The sequence below is a fragment of the Carya illinoinensis genome, chromosome 14 (genome assembly GCF_018687715.1).
Source record: "Carya illinoinensis cultivar Pawnee chromosome 14, C.illinoinensisPawnee_v1, whole genome shotgun sequence".
In the NCBI taxonomy this organism is placed as follows: Eukaryota; Viridiplantae; Streptophyta; class Magnoliopsida; order Fagales; family Juglandaceae; genus Carya; species Carya illinoinensis.
The window spans coordinates 5,206,241-5,224,426 of record NC_056765.1 but is presented as its reverse complement, the minus strand read 5'-3'; the positions used below and the strand labels follow the sequence as shown (position 1 = coordinate 5,224,426).

At 35.8% G+C, this 18,186-nt stretch overlaps 2 protein-coding genes and 1 pseudogene across 5 annotated transcripts; 2 read left to right on the top strand and 1 right to left on the bottom strand.

The window, feature by feature from the left end:
* The first annotated feature begins 2,765 nt into the window (after nucleotides 1–2,765).
* LOC122294621 (plant UBX domain-containing protein 4-like) lies at nucleotides 2,766–4,111 on the top strand. The gene is made up of 2 exons (XM_043103519.1): nucleotides 2,766–3,012; nucleotides 3,347–4,111. Exons 1-2 carry the CDS (start codon nucleotides 2,893–2,895, stop codon nucleotides 3,650–3,652), a joined length of 426 nt encoding a protein of 141 aa, XP_042959453.1. The 5' UTR covers nucleotides 2,766–2,892; the 3' UTR covers nucleotides 3,653–4,111.
* A 4,135-nt stretch (nucleotides 4,112–8,246) lies between these two features.
* LOC122294623 lies at nucleotides 8,247–11,180 on the top strand (annotated as a pseudogene).
* Nucleotides 11,181–11,354: 174 nt separating this feature from the next.
* On the bottom strand, nucleotides 11,355–17,815 carry LOC122294620 (7-methylguanosine phosphate-specific 5'-nucleotidase A). 4 transcript variants are annotated; one of them, XM_043103517.1, is made up of 11 exons: nucleotides 17,595–17,815; nucleotides 17,274–17,421; nucleotides 16,426–16,486; nucleotides 16,200–16,353; nucleotides 15,866–15,989; nucleotides 15,593–15,649; nucleotides 15,374–15,470; nucleotides 14,677–14,884; nucleotides 12,309–12,369; nucleotides 11,962–12,019; nucleotides 11,355–11,731 (listed from the first exon to the last, which is right to left on the bottom strand). In XM_043103517.1, the coding sequence occupies exons 1-10, from the start codon at nucleotides 17,666–17,668 to the stop codon at nucleotides 11,969–11,971; spliced, it is 1,035 nt and encodes a 344-aa protein (XP_042959451.1). In that variant the 5' UTR covers nucleotides 17,669–17,815; the 3' UTR covers nucleotides 11,355–11,731; nucleotides 11,962–11,968. The 4 variants fall into 4 exon arrangements, with proteins under 4 accessions (XP_042959451.1, XP_042959449.1, XP_042959452.1 ...); XM_043103515.1 differs by having other exon boundaries at nucleotides 11,919–12,019; nucleotides 17,595–17,814; XM_043103518.1 differs by having other exon boundaries at nucleotides 11,919–12,019; nucleotides 16,200–16,332; nucleotides 17,595–17,812.
* Between the last annotated feature and the right edge of the window lie 371 nt (nucleotides 17,816–18,186).

The following is an 18,186-nucleotide window of genomic DNA, read 5'->3' as shown; positions in this document are numbered from 1 at the left end:
TAAAACCAAAATCAGAGTTAGAAAACATTCAAGTAGACATATTTCAACAGCCAATACCATTCTGGTAAAGAAAAATAAAGGCCATTAAATGAAGGATTTATTCATCAAAGAATAAATAAATATTAACGTTGGCATAGCTTGTCCTAGTAAGGAATATGCCTCCGGTGAATTTTCATAATCACCTCCAAATAAACAAAGCTGATAGTTTAGCCGGCAGTCAATCACCTCCAGTCTAACATAGCTGAGAAACAAGCTCCATTTTTTTTAATCATTAATTAGTAATTTAATTTAATTAGAATATAACTACTAATTAATTTTTTAACCCGTGATTTAATTAGAATATGATTACTAATTAACATATAATAGGTAGAATGGTAAAATATGATAAAAAAATAAATTAATAATTAAAAAAATTAAATATTTTTTAATTATTAATTACTCATTACTATATAATGAATAAATGGATAATCTAATGTGAGAATTTGATGTGAATAGCCAAAGCCAAATTATTGTTATATTATTTTATTATTATATAAAAAAAAATAGATATTCCAATGTGAGAACGTATGTGAATGGAATAATCAAAAGTTTTTTTTTTTTTTTCACATTAGTTAAAATTGTCTTTTAATTTTAGACAATCCATTAAGAGTGCTGTTAGGAGTGATTGGACAACACCCTCCCCCTCCCCACCCATTGTCAAGAGGTTGTGAGGCAACCCTTATGTATTTTAGAAAAAAGAAATTAATTTTTTGTTTATATAATTTATTTAATTTTGAGAGATATAAGGTTTTATTTTAAAGACTTTAGGTCGTTTGTTGATAGATTTAAAGTACTTGTTAATTTCAAAAGGAGAAATAATATTTAAAGTCATTGAGTGTGCAAGTGCAATATAATCTTTTTTAAAAAAGTGAATAAATACGGTATTTACATGGAAAGAAATTAATTTTTTTAATAGTAGACTGCTATTTTTTGAAGTGATTGCCTGGCTCTTGTGCCTTCCAAAACTGCATGTAACATTATTGTTTATAAAATACATTTTAGAATTTGATGTTTCTCATCAACATATTTTTCTGGATATTATACATTTAAAAAATTGTTAACGGGAAAAAAATTCATTACAACTTTTACATACAACTTTGTCAATATCTTGTACATAATTGTGTAATGTATTGCTATTTCACTTATGTGTTGTTAAAGATTTGTTTTTCATTATCCTCATTGAAAATTCTATAGACTATTTTTGTTGTTTTTTATTATAAAATTTGATTTTTACTAAGGATATAGTCATGATTTTTAAAAAATTAAATGATTTTTTATGTCTTTTTATCTCAAAAAATATTTTTAAAATTTATTTCTAAACAAATATACATATTTGAAAATATTTTATAACGTATGGTTCTCAAATAGTAAATAAGTTTTTAGAGAAAAGCTACTATGCTGCTCGTTAGCAGTTGCTCAATTTGACTGCTCAGTGAATTTTTTTTACTTAATGATTAAGAAAATGATTTTTAGTGTATTGATGTATTTTTTTATTTTTTAAAGATATTTAAAAATGATAAAAAAATGTGAATAAAAAAACGATAAAAATAAAAGATGAATTTTACACTAGCGATCACTTACAACGGTAAGCTGCAAGCGACACACTAGCCCGACTCAAATTTTTAATAATAGTGCTTATTACTTAAGCTTCGCAACTATAGACCTTAGCTAGTTGCGTTTGGTTATTAAACCAAATTTAACTCATTTGAAACCAATTATTAATGGGATACATTATTTTTTCAATTTTTTTTATAAAAAATTTAAACACATATCAACCTATTTCATACATTTCAATCTAAAAAGTTAAATCTATCTCAATAAAAAAAAAGTTAAAACTATCTCAATGAGATCTAAAAAGTACTAATATAAACGATTCAACTCAACTTATTTCATCTTAACGTCCAAAAGCAACCTTAAAAGTTAAAGTTAAATTACCAAAAATCTCAAACATGCACTTATTTTATTTTTTTTATATTTTTTATTTAATAATTAATAAAATAACTATTATATGAATATGTTTTTTAAAAAAATGTTTAAATATATTTAAAAAAATGTTCGAAATAATAAAAAAATATTCATATAATAATTATTTTCTTAATTATTAAATAAAAAAGAATTAAAAAAATTAAAAGAAGTGCATGTTTGAGATTTTTGGTAATTTAACTTTAACTTTTAAGGTTGCTTTTGGACGTTAAGATGAAATAAGTTGAGTTGAATCGTTTATATTAGTACTTTTTAGATCTCATTGAGATAGTTTTAACTTTTTTTTATTGAGATAGATTTAACTTTTTAGATTGAAATGTATGAAATAGGTTGATATGTGTTTAAATTTTTTATAAAAAAATTGAAAAAATAATGTATCCCATTAATAATTGGTTTCAAATGAGTTAAATTTGGTTTAATAACCAAACACAACTAGCTAAGGTCTATAGTTGCGAAGCTTAAGTAAGCACTATTATTAAAAATTTGAGTCGGGCTAGTGTGTCGCTTGCAGCTTAAGGTATATGTTTTGAATTCTTTGGTTAAAAAATAAAAAAAAATAAAAAAAAAAAAGGCAGAAGCAGCCATCATAATTTCTGCTACAGGTGGATGGCTTCTGTTTGTTTTTTCAGCATCTGTTTATGGTAATGAACCGAAAAAAAAAATCCGTTGCAGGTTTATATGTTGCATGCAGTCTTATCTTTCCCTTGTTCTTACTGAGTTAGTGTGAATGAATTTGGGTGGTAATCATGCAGATTGACTGTTGATACTCGACTCTACATTGTAGCTTCCTTTTATGTTCATTGGGTAACCATTAACCCTGGCATCAGCAGTGGATTTCTCTCACTCTTCTACATATTTGGTGGCATCTCAATGCAGACTATCAGAAAGTCTGAGTGCCCTAGAGAGCTTGAACCTGCAGATAGGAGGTCCTCTGTTCATGTCAATCTAATAAGAAGTGTCAATCTAATAAGAAGAAATGACAACTGCCCTGTGAGTACTGTTTTAAAATATTTAATTTGTCCATCCCTTTCTCTATCATTATAAGCCACCAGAGTCAAATTATTCGGCCTCAACTGGTAAAAAATTTAGTGAACCAACGTTGGTTGCATGTAATATCTGCTGATGTACAGCTTTCCGATCAAAAAAAGAATTTTACAGAACCATCACTCAATGGCTATTGCCCCTGGTCATGGTATTACAGTTGTGAAATTGTAGTGTATCTTTTAATGATCTATGTGCTCTCAGATGCAGTGAAATCTCGTTGGTTCGATCTAAGGTCCAGTAGAGGACATGAAATTTACCATCTCCCTTTCTTTTTGTGCAGGAACCAGAGAGGCACCATGTTCCTGGTTCTTGGAACTTTGTAATTAATTCAGTCTCCTCAGGAACCAATGATCAAATGGATATGGAGGACAGCATGGTGGAGGATACTGTTCAAGCATCCACGCCTATAGCTCCAATATTTGGTCAACCTCCTGTCTTACCTCCTCAATCTGGCTCTGTGTTTGGTTCAGCCAACTCCACCAGCAGCAAATCCCTTCCAATTTGCCCAACAGAGTTCGGGCACCCCACAGAACCTGTCTCCATTTCAGGCTACGAACAGTTTAGGAGGGAGCTTTTCAGTGGGTGATGGTTGGGACAAGTCTGGCCGGAATATTGTCAGAGTTAATCATAACAAGTCTCGGAAGAAGTGAATCTATCAACCATTATAGACCATCCGTTTCCTTGTCAGGAGCTACCGTTGCAACTGATGGACAAATAATTATAATGGTAAGAGTTCAACAGAAAGAGACTGTTGTTTCTGTTGGTAAGCTGGATTCGATTGGCGCTGAAAAAGGTAAATGAGCCTCATTAGGTGTAAAATTTGATGATTCTCTGAGCTCTTTTACAAATTTTTCTCGTTATCATGGTTGTGGTGCAGTCAGTCACAAAGGTTTCACAATTTTGTATTCAGTGTAGCAAATCAGAGAATTTGTGTTGTACTAATAGTTGTCTTTCATAGAATTTGTGTTGTGTACTCTTTATTTGTAACATAAAATAGAGAAAGCTGAAGGTCATGAATCTGTTTAAGAGAGCAGATTGCTCCCAATATGATATTTCTCCTCTTGGTCTGAATATGTGATGAAGCTACCTTTTTTATGAATCGTTTGGGAGAAAAACTAAGCAACAGAAGGCACTGTGGCTCTAGAACATTTATTCATAAGCAACCAGGAAAAAGGAAAGAATATACGGCTGGGGACAAGGTATTCTTCTTGTGTGCATGAAATTGAAATTGTTCCCTAAACTCTTTCCGATGTGAAGTAGGATTATTCATTTTCCATGGAATTCCACGAGGATCAATCAGAAAATTTATGAATTCTTGCATTTACAACCAAACCTCAAACCATAGTCCACATCCTGTTTTGGTGATTAATTTGGGGGAGAGTTTGCAAATCATATGTTGACATGTTGTCATTATACTTGCAAATAAAATTATGCAAGCAATGTGTGATATATATGATCGCGAATAGAATATTTTCTTAATTATCAATCCATTCATTTATGGGGTAGATAATGAAAGAGTAATGTTACGTATATTTGTAGAATGCATAAGTGTTGTACAATCGTTTTAAAAAAAATAGTGTATTATTAAAAAATTTATTTTTTCATGTGAATTATATATTTATTCATTTTTTTCATATGATTGATGATATTTACACATTTATGAATATAAATATAATTTTTCATAATGAAAAAATGATGACAGAAAAAGATGATAAACAGCGGTTCCATTTATCGGATGAAGTCAGTTCGCATCAAAATCAGATGCAAGACAAGTTTAATACATAGAATGATAGAAAGAAGAATCCTAGATACCTCCGTTTAAATCGCAGAATTTGAATATTGGTCAACGATATGAAAACCATACAGCACAAACAAATGAATAAAGAAAGAAATAAAAGTACAAGGATTCAAGATTTTAGAAATGGCAAAGAAAAGATTACGGAGACGTTAACAACTTGACATTGACATACTGTCGAGGAACAAAGAAAAGACCACAGAGACGTTGACAACTTGACATTGACATACACGACAGTATAGCTGTAGTTACTGTACAAGGACACATGCGTGAAACCGTAGGTGGAAATACAGACGTTATTTCTTAGGTACATTGGAGTGCCGGCCCCCTCTCTCCTCTCTCTCTCTCTCAAGGCTCTTTGCATATAAACATTGAACAATTAACAAATGCCATATTCTGCCTTCATTTTTTCAATGAATCTTCCTTCATCTGCAAAACCCAGTTGTCATTATCTCCGCTAGCTAAATAGTTCGCTATCAACCCAAAACTCCCAACTCCTTTTCATCCACTTTCCATCTCCAAATTTAAACTGTATCACACATCTTTGTTTTTGTTTATTTATTTTTTTTTCTAATCTTAAGCTAATTCAAATAATCGGTATCTTTTCCAAAGATCCGACACCCACCTGCTAAAATTTCTTATATTACACAAAATCTTTGGCTTTCGTTGTTAGTGACTTAGTCAATGGTGATAAAGCTGATAGGGTGGCCAGCAATTATAGCATTAGCCGGTCATTCAGTCATGAAACATTGGCCTTTGCAAACTGTGCCAGAGGATTATCATACACAAATGCAATTAACAACAGCCAAACTGACTTCTGGATATATTACGGCACCAGTAAACTAGATGTGTGATGCTGTAATATATATATATATATATATATATATATATATATATTTGATAAATAAACAGACTTTATTGATCAAAACGGATGGCAAAAGCCAAAATTACAACTATGATGTCCTAACTAGGTAGGCACATTAGAGACAAGAAAATCATGAAGGGCCATGCCATTAAAGTACACAGCAATAGTCCAACTACAAAGAGTTCATAAAAAATAAAACTTTAAGCTTCTCCAACGATCTCTCTTGATCTTCAAACGTTCGTTCATTGTGTTTCTGTCACAAGCACCACATAATGCAAAGAGGGATCATCTTCCAAATAGCTTTAATTGGTTGCTGACCTCTTAAGTTTGCCTAGCTAGCCAAAACTGCCTCCACGGTTTTTGGCATAACCCAGCCCATATCCAGTCGAGTGAATACCTCATTCCAGAGAATCCTTGCTATATCACAATGCAATAGGAGGTGATCTGTCACAAGCACCACATAATGCAAAGAGGGATCATCTTCCAAATAGCTTTAATTGGTTGCCGATCTCTTAAGTTTGCCCAGCTAGCCAAAATTGCCTCCACTGTTTTTGGCATAACCTAGGCCATATCCAGTCGAGTGAATACCTCATTCTAGAGAATCCTTGCTATATCATAATGCAATAGGAGGTGATCTACCAACTCTCCCGCTTCTTTGCACATGCAAAACCAGTTTGCAATAATAATCCTCATTTTTTTCAAATTGTTGGTAGTAAGTATCTTACATAAAGAGGCAGTCCAAACAAAGAAAGAAACTTTGGGAGGTGTCTTGTGACTCCATATCTTTCTCCAAGGAAACTAAGTATTGGACTCTTGAGTGAGGGCCTTATAGAATGATCGCATGGAAAAAATACCATTGCCTGCTAGGATCCACCATAGAACATCCTTTTGTTATCTGTTTGGTCTAATGGAGTATATGAGGCTGTAAAAATCTGCAAAGCTGCTTATTTCCTAGTCTTGTGCCATCCTACTAAAATTAATATTCCAAAGAAGTCGTCCCTCCAATATCTCCATAACTTTTGCTACTGAGACATCCTTGACACTTGCCAACTCGAAGAGCGAAGGATACGAATCTTTCAAAGCCCTGTTTCCACACCAAACATTGCTCCAAAGTTTGATTCTAGATCTCGCACCTAACTGAAGCTTAGCAAAACGGCTGAATACCCCTCACCCTCTTCTTATGTGTTTCCATAAACCTACTTCATAGGCCCCTCTTGCTTCTCTAGTACACCAATCCCCCCATAAACCCCCATATTTTTTCTCAATCACCAATTTTTGTAAATATTCAGGTTCCCTAGCAAATCCCCACAACCATTTGCATAATAATGCTCGATTGAATGCCCTTAGGTTTCTAACCCCCAGACCTCCCCCTGAGATAGGACAACAAACCTACTCCCACCTAACTAGATGAAACTTGAACTCATCCCCCAAACCCCCCCACAAAAAATCACGTTGGAGCTTCTCAATACGGGCTGCCACACTTGCTGGTATTGGAAATAGAGATAAAAAAAAAAAATAAGTAGGTAAATTCGAAAGTGTACTCTTTATCAAAGTAATCATTCCACCTTTTGACAAATACATTTTCTTCCACCCCTCTAATTGCCGCTCAATTTTCTCAATCACTGTATCTTATACCGAAGGAGCCCTCGAGGCACTCCCCAATGGAAGTCCCAGGTAAGTCAAAGGAAAGGAGGTTATCTTGCACCCCAACGTTCTCACTAACTGTCAAATGTTAGGAACTACCCCAATTGGCATCAATTCTAATTTCTCCAAATTTACCTTCAAACCAGAAACTATCTTGAAGTAGAAAAGTAGGGCCTTCAAAACTCGCATCTGATTTTGCTTGGCTTCACAAATAATTAATGTATTATCTGCAAATAATAAATGAGAAATATTAATACAACCTCTATCCGGGGTTCATATTGAGAAGCCATCTAGAAAGCCATTTTCAACCATTACCGAAAGCATCCTGCTTAGAGCCTCCATAACAATAAACGGGTCCTTTTGTCTCAATGCACGTGTGTTTTGAAAAAAACCCACTGAGACTCCATTTACCAACATGAAGAACTTTGCCGAATATATACACCAATGAATCCATGCCCTCCATCGCTCCCTAAATCCACACCTCCTACGCAAAAGAAGTAGGAAGTCTCAATTAATATGGTCATAAGCTTTTTCTATGTCGAGTTTGCACATGATCCCTGTGTTCCCAGCTTTCATTCTACAATTAAGGCATTCATTAGCAATTAATACCGCATCCAAAATCTGTCTTCCTTTTACAAAAGCATTTTGAGATTGTGTAACAATCTTCCCCATCACCTCACTTAATCTGTTCACAAGAACTTTGGATATTATCTTATACACCCTATTTACCAAACTAATAGGCCGAAATTCCTTAATATCGGTAGCCCCGGCCTTTTTAGGAATCAATGCAAGGAACGTGGTATCGAGACTTTTTTCAAAATTTTCAACCCAGAAAAGTTCCTGAAAAACCTTCATAAGGTCCTCCTTTATCACTTCCCAACAAACTTAAAAAAAATCCATAGAGAATTCATCTGGTCTTAGAGCCTTTTCCTTAGCCATTTTCCTCACTACTTCATATACCTCTAACTCCTCAAAATCCCTTTCCAAGCACGACATATCGCTCTTCTCGATGGTATCAAAGTTCATCCATTCAGTGGAGGCCTCCATCCCACTTGCTCCGTTAGTAAGTTCTCATAGAAATCAACAATATGATTATGCATTATCTGCTCGTCTCTGCATTCCACCCCATCAACTTTCAGCATCTCAATGTTGTTATTTGTTCGATGTGAGTTTGCAATTATGTGAAAGAAACTCATGCTTCGGTCTCCTTCCCGCAACCATAATGCCCTGGATTTTTTACGCCAAGACATCTCTTCTAATAATATCAATCTCTCAACATCTGCAACTAGCTCGACCTTCCTATCTTGTTCTTCCTAAGTAAGTGGTTGTAACTCTTGCCTCCTCTCGATCTGCTGAAATTCCAACAGCTTTATTTTTTTTGTTTTCCCCAACATTGCCAAATGACTCCACATTTCACACTTTTAGATCTCTTTTAAGAGCTTTCAATTTATCCACAAAAATGAAACTGGAGGTACCTTGAAACTAATAAGAAGACCACCATTGTTTGACCCTATCCACAAATCCATCTTATTTCAACCACATATTCTTAAATTTAAAAGGCCGCTGCCCTTTCCAAACTCCTCCACAATTGAGCAAAATAGGCCAATGATCCGAGCCAATGTGAGTCATACGCTTTTGCCATACATCTGAGAAATGGCTTTCCCATTCTGGTGAAATTAAGAAACGATCCAGTTGAGACCATGACTGATTATTAGACCAAGTCGTAGTACCCCCTACTAATGGCAAATCCACCAAGTTCAAGTCAAAAATACACTCCGAGAACTCCTCCAAAGCTAGCTGCAGTCTTCTACTACCAGAAACTTCACTTGAAAATCTTACCACATTAAAGTCTCCCCTTATACACCAAGGGAGTTCCCACCAGTTATGGATCCCAGCAAGTTTTTCCCACAACAACCTTCTATCCGTGTCTAAATTAAAACCATAAACACCTGCAAAAGCCCACAGAAATTTATTAGATACACACTAAACGAGCATGCAACCGTGTAATGCCTAATAAAATCCTTCACCCTTTCCACCACCCACCTATCCCACATCACTATCACCCCTCCCGGCGCCCCATTCTAAGCCAAGAAGGCCCAGTCGACATGAACTCCACTCCATAAACTTCGCACAATTTTCCTATTAATTATTTTCAGTTTTGTCTCTTGTAAGCAAACAATGTCCACTTTCCACTCCCGTAACAAGTTTCTAATTTTTGAGCAGATCCTGAGGTCGAATTTGACGCGCAATGTCCTTTCTTGGAAGACGAGGAAACTAATCCTCAGGATTCATAAAGCCAAAGGGGAGCCTCTTTTGAAAAAACATTATGGAGAAGAGGGTGGAGATGATATTGATTATGATCGTAGGCAGCTTAGCTCCTCTCGTTCTGATGAGTCTAGTTCAAGGGTATGTATCAAACCTTTTGCTTAGCTTATATTTTTACTAGCATTTCAATAAAAGGTATCTGATTTTTATCCAACTAATGATAGTTTTTCTGGCAGCGGCTTGAGAATGAAGGTTTTGGTAAAGATGGGTCGTCAATATCTAAGTTTGGGGATGAGAAATTTGATGTAGCTAGTTGGGAATATAAGGAAGTATACTGCCGTGACAAACAATTGAAACTCCAAACTCATAAAGTCTTTTTTGCTTCAATCGATCAAAGGAGTGAACGTGCTAGTGGGGAGAGAGCATGTACAGCTCTGGTTGTAGTCATTGCTAATTGGCTACACTCCAACCGAGATGAGCTTCTCATCAAGTTTGAATTTGATAGGCTGATTAGAGATGGATCATTGGAATGGAGAAATCTTTGCCACAATGAGGCCTACATAGAGCAGTTCCCTGACAAACACTTTGATCTTGAGACAATTCTCCAAGCTAAAATACGTCCTCTTTCTATAGTTTCATAAAATTCATTTATTGGATTCTTCCATCCAGAAGGAATGGAGAAGGGGAGTTTGGACTTCCTATGCGGTGCCACGTCCTTTGACAATATATGGGATGAGATCAGCATCCGTTCTACATTAGACTGCTCAAGCAATGATGAGCCTGTGGTCTACATTGTATGTTGGAATGACCACTTTTTCATGCTAGAGGTTGAGGAAGATGCTTGCTACACCGACACTTTGGGGGAGAGACTCTGTGAAGGATGCAACAAAGCATACGTCCTCAAATTTGATAAAGACAACTATTGTGCAATTGTCGAATGAGAACCAAGTATCAGATGAAAAACCTGCTAGTGATAAGGTGTAACCTAAAAGCTACATGGATTCTTCGGCTGATAGAGCTCTGGTCGTCCAGTCGAATGAGTCGGAGAACAGGGAGAGAGAAGAGGTTGTGTGTAAAGGGAAGGAATCATGCAAGAAATATATTAAAAGCTTCTTGGCTGCAATACCCCAAAGGGAGTTACAGGTTGATACCATGAAGGATTTGATGGGATCAGCTACTTTCCATCGCAAGCTACAAATTGAGTTATGCTATTCCTGGTTCTTGCAGCCGATGTTTGAATCTCTAGTTTTGGAGGCAACAGGTGATATTCGAATGATGGCAATGATGGTTACATAGGTGACATAAGAGCTTTATAAATTGCAGAAACTGTTGTTGTACTCACCATGTCTTTTGCATGTTTTCTTGTGGTGACAGTTTTGCATGTTTTCTCCCATCTCTGACGGGGAATGTAAATTACTGTTTATTCACGCTGCTAATTTCGTTGATTTGTAAACTATTGCTCCTTGTAAACTTTAAAAGTGTAATTCAAACGTTCGACTTTCTATACAGCGCAACAGCACTGTTTCTGCTGTTCCTCTTTTTGTCTTTTTCTTTTTCAAGTCAATAATGCTAAAAAATGTGTCATCCATGGTTGCCAGGCTTAGTCCCTCCAGGATTTTTTATTGACAGAAACGAGAGAAAAATCTAAAAACCATTTTGTGAACGAAAAATGCATGCAACAAATCAGGAGTTCGTGGGGGGAAAAAAGAAACAAAAACGAGAGAAGAATATGGGGAAGTAAATTTAGATCGTGGTGCTGCATGTTAAAGAAGCTGATGAGAACCCGATAGATCTAGTTTAACGAAAATCATGGTCCACTAACTGAGAAGGCTTTTGCACGAGCCTACCTACAATTGGATGATTTATCTTCTAATAGTCATCGTAATTCCTGTCCACCTCATAAAACTACCCATCTTTATAGCATGCTCCACACTAAAAAATTAGCTCCATCAGGTGTATGGGCATGGAGCTTCCTAGATAAACAGCAGCCATGCAAATATTTCTAGCTTGAAGCCATGAAATCACTGCGAGGTCACCACAGGAGCCTGAAAGGAGGACCATAGAAATGCAATATCTTTGGGTGTAGAGGTTGTACGCTAACAAAACCAAAATCAGAGATTAGAAAACATTCAAGTAGACATATTTCAACAGCCAATACCATTCTAGTAAAGAAAAATAAAGGTCATTGAATGAAGGATTTATTCATCAAAGAATAAATAAATATTAACATTAGCATAGCTTGTCCTAGTAAGGAATATGCCTCCAGTGAATTTTCATAATCACCTCCAAATAAACAAAGTTGATAGTTTAGCCGGCAGTCAATCACCTCCAGTCTAACACAGCTGAGAAACAAGCTCGACTACTCCCCACATGGGTGTGTCATTCTGCAAGTAAGATGAGAAGCTGAAATTAACGGTATAATCCTTATTCATGACTCCAATGCTGCATGGTCAAGAAGTCTACCAAAGGGTGAAGCCAAACCACGGCATTTATGTTGCTAAATTTTAAAATTCATCTAGATAAGATCTCTCATTAAATCTTTAATTGCTTAATTTAGTAAGCTCGCTCATTAAATCACTTACAAAAAAATAAGTCAGATGAAATGATTACCTAAATAGTCAGAATAAAGAAATAGACAAACCAAGACATTTTGTAGCAAGGCATTCAACTCACCAGGTAAACGATATCAAAGGACCTTTTGTAGCTATCAAGAGAGTTCTCAACATTGTCATTCCTGAAACCGCATTTAAAAGGGATTGGTAACTAGATCAAATTACAAACTATAATCTTCTAGGACTATAATTGATTACATAATTAAAAATAGTAAACAGTGGAAATGCATAAGTATAAGAAGCCTCAGTCTAACCATTAAAAGCCAAAAATAGAACTTCCCTGGTTTTAGTAGCATTTGATGCTTTAGCATGGCTGTGCAACATTAATAGCGCTACAAAAATTTCATTTAAAATGGGGGATATTTCCATTCGCCTATGAAATGACCATACAGCTACACCTTCCATCTTACCTTCCTGCAGAACCAAATCAATGATCCATTTCTTTCAGCAGCACCCACACTCCACACAGTTATATTAATATCCATACAAGTTCCAACTAGCCAATCATTAGGGATGCACCAATCTCAAAAACCTCTTAATGAATCCCTCGTGGTAATCTCTAACATAGACATCTCTTTTTGGAGAATCTTTTGCTCATTATTTGAAGAATCAATTGCTCTTTCAATTCCATGATTGCAGAGAACATTTTACATTGTCCATCACTATAAACTTCCTAACTTGATAACCTGCTGGTTGTAAAGCATTCCACAATCCTTATCTTTGCCTGTTGGACCAATTGCAATCTCTACAGCATGAAAACGCTTCCACGAACAATCTATTTTCATCAGGCTTGCTACCATTCTTACCTTAAAACTAGGACATTTCGGCCTTCACATTTTTTCCTTTTGATTTGTATAAATGAACTGCACGCCTTCCTTGTTGGTTCGTGTCCCACACGAACTACACAGCTGGGTCAACGATGAGATTCATTGTTAAACCCGGAACTCCCTCCTTGTAATTAGATATTCTACCAGAGAGTTGCATGCAGCTGATTTGTTGGCTAAATTCAAATGACAATGTGAGCAATCCCTATCTCATTCTCTCTATTAGGGGGTTTTTTCCCCAAGCCAAGGGCTTAGGGCCTGGGCCCATTACCGTGAGGGGCCCAAGCTGACCAGGCAACTCACCGGCCTAGTTAACCGAATTCCTAGCCCTGGAGCAAAAGCCAATCTACAGCCTTGGGAGCACGGGAAGATCACCCTAGTGCGAAGGAGGGAGGAGCATGCTATCTCGACAAAACTGAATCCCAGGTAACCTTAAGTGGACAGGTGAGCGTAGATCGTGGGGAATCCTCGATCTTCTTGCGGGAGAAGAAGGAAGAGATTGACGGCATGTATCCCTTGGCAGAACAAGGCAAATGATCACACCGAATTAAATGCAACCCCCAGAGGACCACGCTGCATTAAATGCAACCCCCAAAGGGCCACGCTGCATTAAATGAGCATGGCAGAATGAACTGCAGGGAGGACACCTCCCCCTACCGTTGAGCATGGGCATCCGATCCCAGGGACTAGGTATAAAAGACGACTCCTAGGTATCAGAAACTCTCTCTACTGACGTACTTACACCCTTCTAAAAGGTGATATTAACTTTAGCATCAGAGACTCACTAGCCACCACCACGGCCACCGTCTCGTGGTATTTTCTTTATATTTGCAAGCCCAATACAGAAGACCCGAGTTGCCTGAGAGCCCATACGAAACACGACGTTAACACTCTCCTTCCAGTTTCTTGGATTGCTACAATATCATCAAGTAATTGAATTACCTTTCCACTCCACTTCTGATCACTATGATACCAAACCTAGGCCTTGTTGGGTCCATGCCCTTTCTTTGAAACATCATAGCAACCAAAGTAGTTTGTTATTATTATTTTGAGTCAATGAGTGACATACCTCATTTTTTTATAGGTTTTATTTTGATATAGCTCAATATTTGATTTGGTGGTTTCAATGTCTTTTACAAGGATTTGGGAAATTGAACATGTTTGAGATTTTCTAAGAGTGTGTAACCAAGATACTAGGAAGCATTTTGCATTCTATATGCCTTTATAATTATGATTGATAGACATTAGTCTAAAATCATCTATACTCAAAAACTGTTGATTCAGAGGAGAGGTTGACAGACATTACTCAAAATGTGTTTCAAATCATGACAAATGCAAAGAAAGAACCCACAACCATTTTGCATTCTGTTGATTCAGTGGAGAGGTGGATATGATGCCGAAAATGAGCATCCATCTAAGTACAAGCAGACAAAAGTCCATAGATAACAGTCTACTTAAAACCAATGCACTGTAGAGTGAACATAGATAGAAGAAAGTATGCATGTCTAAAAGGGCTTAAAAAGACGGACGTAACTTCAAAATCTATCCAGGTGATATAATATATATATATGGTCGATGGAGTTAAGCAAGTTTTAAAAAACTTACAGAAAACCCACAGATATTCGTGTCTCATAGTTTAAACCATCAGACATCCCCAAGTCTCCTATGTGATCACCAAGAAGCAGCACGTTGGTCCTATTCTTCACCGAGGCATTGTTGTTATTTGGCCCATCAGCATCACCCAATTGCTCATGTAAAGGAGCAGCCATATCAAGAGCATGCTCGTTTTTATTAAGGCTATGAATTGTCTTTCCTGTAAAAAGTTTACCAAGGAAAAATAGAAACAGACCTTGCATTCAAAACTGTACACAAATTCATCATAAAGGAACTCATAACTCTCTTCATCCTACAAGAAACTATATTTTACCTTTTAGGCTGTCTGAAAGTAGACAGAAGTTTTCAAAAGTAAGGAATAATTATCCATATAACTTTCTTTCAATATTACTGCCCTTAACCATTGTATTTACCTATCAAAAAACTTTCTATATTACTCCCAGCGAAACTTATCACAGATTAAATGTGAGCTCTATTGTGTGTCAGTTTTGTCAAATAGACCAATTTTTTACAAAAGAAATAACATCTGCTGCCTCATGAAAAAGTTTATAAATACCATTGCAAGCCAATTATACTGCAATAGCATAGGAACTCCCAACGCATGTCAACTTTACATATGTGCATGCAGTGGATCACACTCATTACATATATTATGATAGTCTTTTAGGTGAGAAGCATTAAAGGATACCTTTAAAAGAGACAAGGCAACCATCACTGTCAAATACCATTCGGTTTGAGACAATCTTAACATTTTTAAAAGATCTGTGAAGTTTCTGCCTCAGGACCTAGTACAGAGGGAAGAAAGACACAGACATGAAAAAAGGATGCAAATCAGAATTAAAGTTGATGAATAATGCTATATGTGCAGAATGTGACAACTAGAAAAAGCAAATTTTGTTTAACTAACCTCCTCTATGATATCTGCAAGCCCTGCAGAAAAAATAAGAACGGGAATGTCTCTTTCCTGCAAAAATAACAGAAAGTAACATATGCAAGATATGCAGAAGGGTTTGGATAACCAATAGCCAAGATAATTCAATTCTCAATACCAACTAGTACTATATAAATTAGAAACAAAATCACAAGATCAATCTCCTCATTGGATTGCTTGTTAAACAACTATCCATGTGCCAAAGTTGAGCTAATATATAAAATAGGGATTGAATAAGATTAGAGTTACCTCCAAATACTCAAACAGTTCAGCAACACCCTCCCTAAAAGCAATCGTGGCATTAGCAACGGATTGCTTTATCGCATCATATGTAAGGCCTCCCTCAATGAGAAGAGCATGAGTTTTTCCCCACCTGTACAAATGGTACAACAAGTTTTATTCATTAGCCACTTACAGCAGCATACCTTTCCAAGGAACGCAGATGAATAATTGATTTATCTTATTCATCAGAAAAGAAAAAAAAATTGATTTTTCTCATTTAGATGCTTATAAGCTACAATTGTGGCTATGTCAAAGCATATTTGAGCAACATGGAGGCAGCATGGTCATTGATTTCACATACCACTCCTCCATGAGCTTTGTTTTCTCTTCAATTGGAATTTTTGGGGAGAACTCTAATGGATGATAATATTCATATAATTGCTGCCTCTTGGCATCATATTCTGGATTCCCCTGTTGCAAGAGGCCATGACTGCCTACACATGTTATTAGAGAAACTGAAAGCAAATCCTATAAAAAAATCAAAAGGAGAAAATAATTAAAGACAACATGTTGCTGAAAAGACTTACTTTGCCCAGGTTGGCCATCGATCGAATACCTGGTTAATGTGCGATCAAAATCTGCAATCACCTGATATTGAAAATATTCCCTAAGGAGGTAACTTAGCATATCCATTCCAAAATTTATTCAAAAGGAATGCACAATTGAATAATCCTCTTTTTCTCTTCACTTACACAAAAATAAAGATGTCCTACATCAATGCATTTCTTCCCTTCTCTATTCCAATAATTATAAAGGGAACAAGAAGGAAAATAAAAATAACAATTTCTGAGCGTCAGGTATGATCATCCTTAGCATTTGAGATAAAATGAAAGAAGTGAAATCCAGAACTTGCAGAAAATTGAGATCCAATCTCGCTAAGACAAATTTATGCGCACGTCATATATTATTTTCCCATTTCAGTTTTTTTTTTTTTTTTTTTTTTTTTCCAAGTGTGGCATTTGAACCCAGGGCGTGAGCTTATAGTCGCACCAAATTACCACTAACCATAGATACCAAGGATCACTCACTCAAATCACATCATACGATTAGAAAAAAAAACAGAAATGGACTGGAGTTTTTTTTTTTTTTTTTTTTCCTTTTTGCCTTGCTCGGTTATTAAGTAGTGCGAGCCATCAGTTTGGCCTCATGGAATTAATTCTGTAACAGAAGTTGATGTAGAAGATAATTGATGGAAGAAGGCCACACTAATTGTGAATAGATTCTCTAATATAAGTTGGGCATTCTTTGGTTAGAATCATTGATCCAACTATATCATATCAAGAGCACATAACTTGTTTCACGATGTGGGATTAATCTCCCTTGAAACCCCGACAATAAGCAATATCGAGAAGAAAAATATAATGCAGCAGATAACCTGCATTTTTTGAGGACCGCCACTTCGTATCGCAGCGATTTTCTTGTCCAGCAGCTCACGGTCACCGACTAGCACCTCAGACGCCAAGGAAATATCATTTCCGTCCATTCCAATTCGGTTCCTACAACTACCACAACGGAAAAAAACCCTACCCAAAAGAGAAAAGAAAAAACAATATATACCTTAAAACACAGCGATTACACGAACGAAAACAGTCTGTCTGTCTGTGTGTGCGCGTGAAGAAAAAGCAGAAATAAGCAGAGAGAAATTGTTGGAAACGCAGCAACGTTACGCATGTATTTGTAGCGTATAGATTTGGACCTGGGAGTGAAGCGGGGCGGAAGAGAGGTTCGTAGAGGCTTGCAGGTGATGATGTTTTGTACCCGATAACTCATTTGGCTAAAAACTCGACTGTGTACTTACTCCCTCAGCTTCATTTTCAACCAAATACACATATACCATGTTCTTCATCATTGAAACCCAAGTTCCCCATGATTGTTTGTGACCCTCTCCACAGAATCCATGATTGTATCGATGATATACTCATTATTAATCAATATCAAAATGTTTTATTTAATTTTTACGTCGAAACTTATAGTATATTATTTACGTCACTTAAATAACAAGGTTTAATTTATAATATTTAAATTTTAAATTTTTTTATAAATTAAATTATATCATATAAATATATAAATGTACCTATTTATAAATATATTTATTTAAGAAAAAATTTATACTATAAGGAGAGTTATTATTTATTTTGAGGGGACATTTGAGGTTATGTTCCTATCATTGATAAATTGTATTTCATGTAATTATAAAAGAATTGAAAAACAGAAAGAAAATTTAATAAACCTTCTAAATTAAATAGAAAATAAAAAGAAATCCCACGAAATTACTCTCAGGAGACGAC

Coding starts and splice junctions, on each gene's coding strand:
- LOC122294621 (XM_043103519.1), top strand. CDS start 2,893: ATGCAGACTATCAGAAAGTCTGAGTGCCCTAGAGAGCTTGAACCTGCA. Junction 3,013..3,346: donor GAAGAAATGACAACTGCCCT/GTGAGTACTGTT, acceptor CTTTTTGTGCAG/GAACCAGAGAGGCACCATGT.
- LOC122294620 (XM_043103517.1), bottom strand. CDS start 17,668: ATGAGTTATCGGGTACAAAACATCATCACCTGCAAGCCTCTACGAACC. Junction 17,422..17,594: donor CCGCCCCGCTTCACTCCCAG/GTCCAAATCTAT, acceptor TCTTTTGGGTAG/GGTTTTTTTCCGTTGTGGTA. Junction 12,370..14,676: donor CGAATATCTGTGGGTTTTCT/GTAAGTTTTTTA, acceptor ATGCGGTTTCAG/GAATGACAATGTTGAGAACT.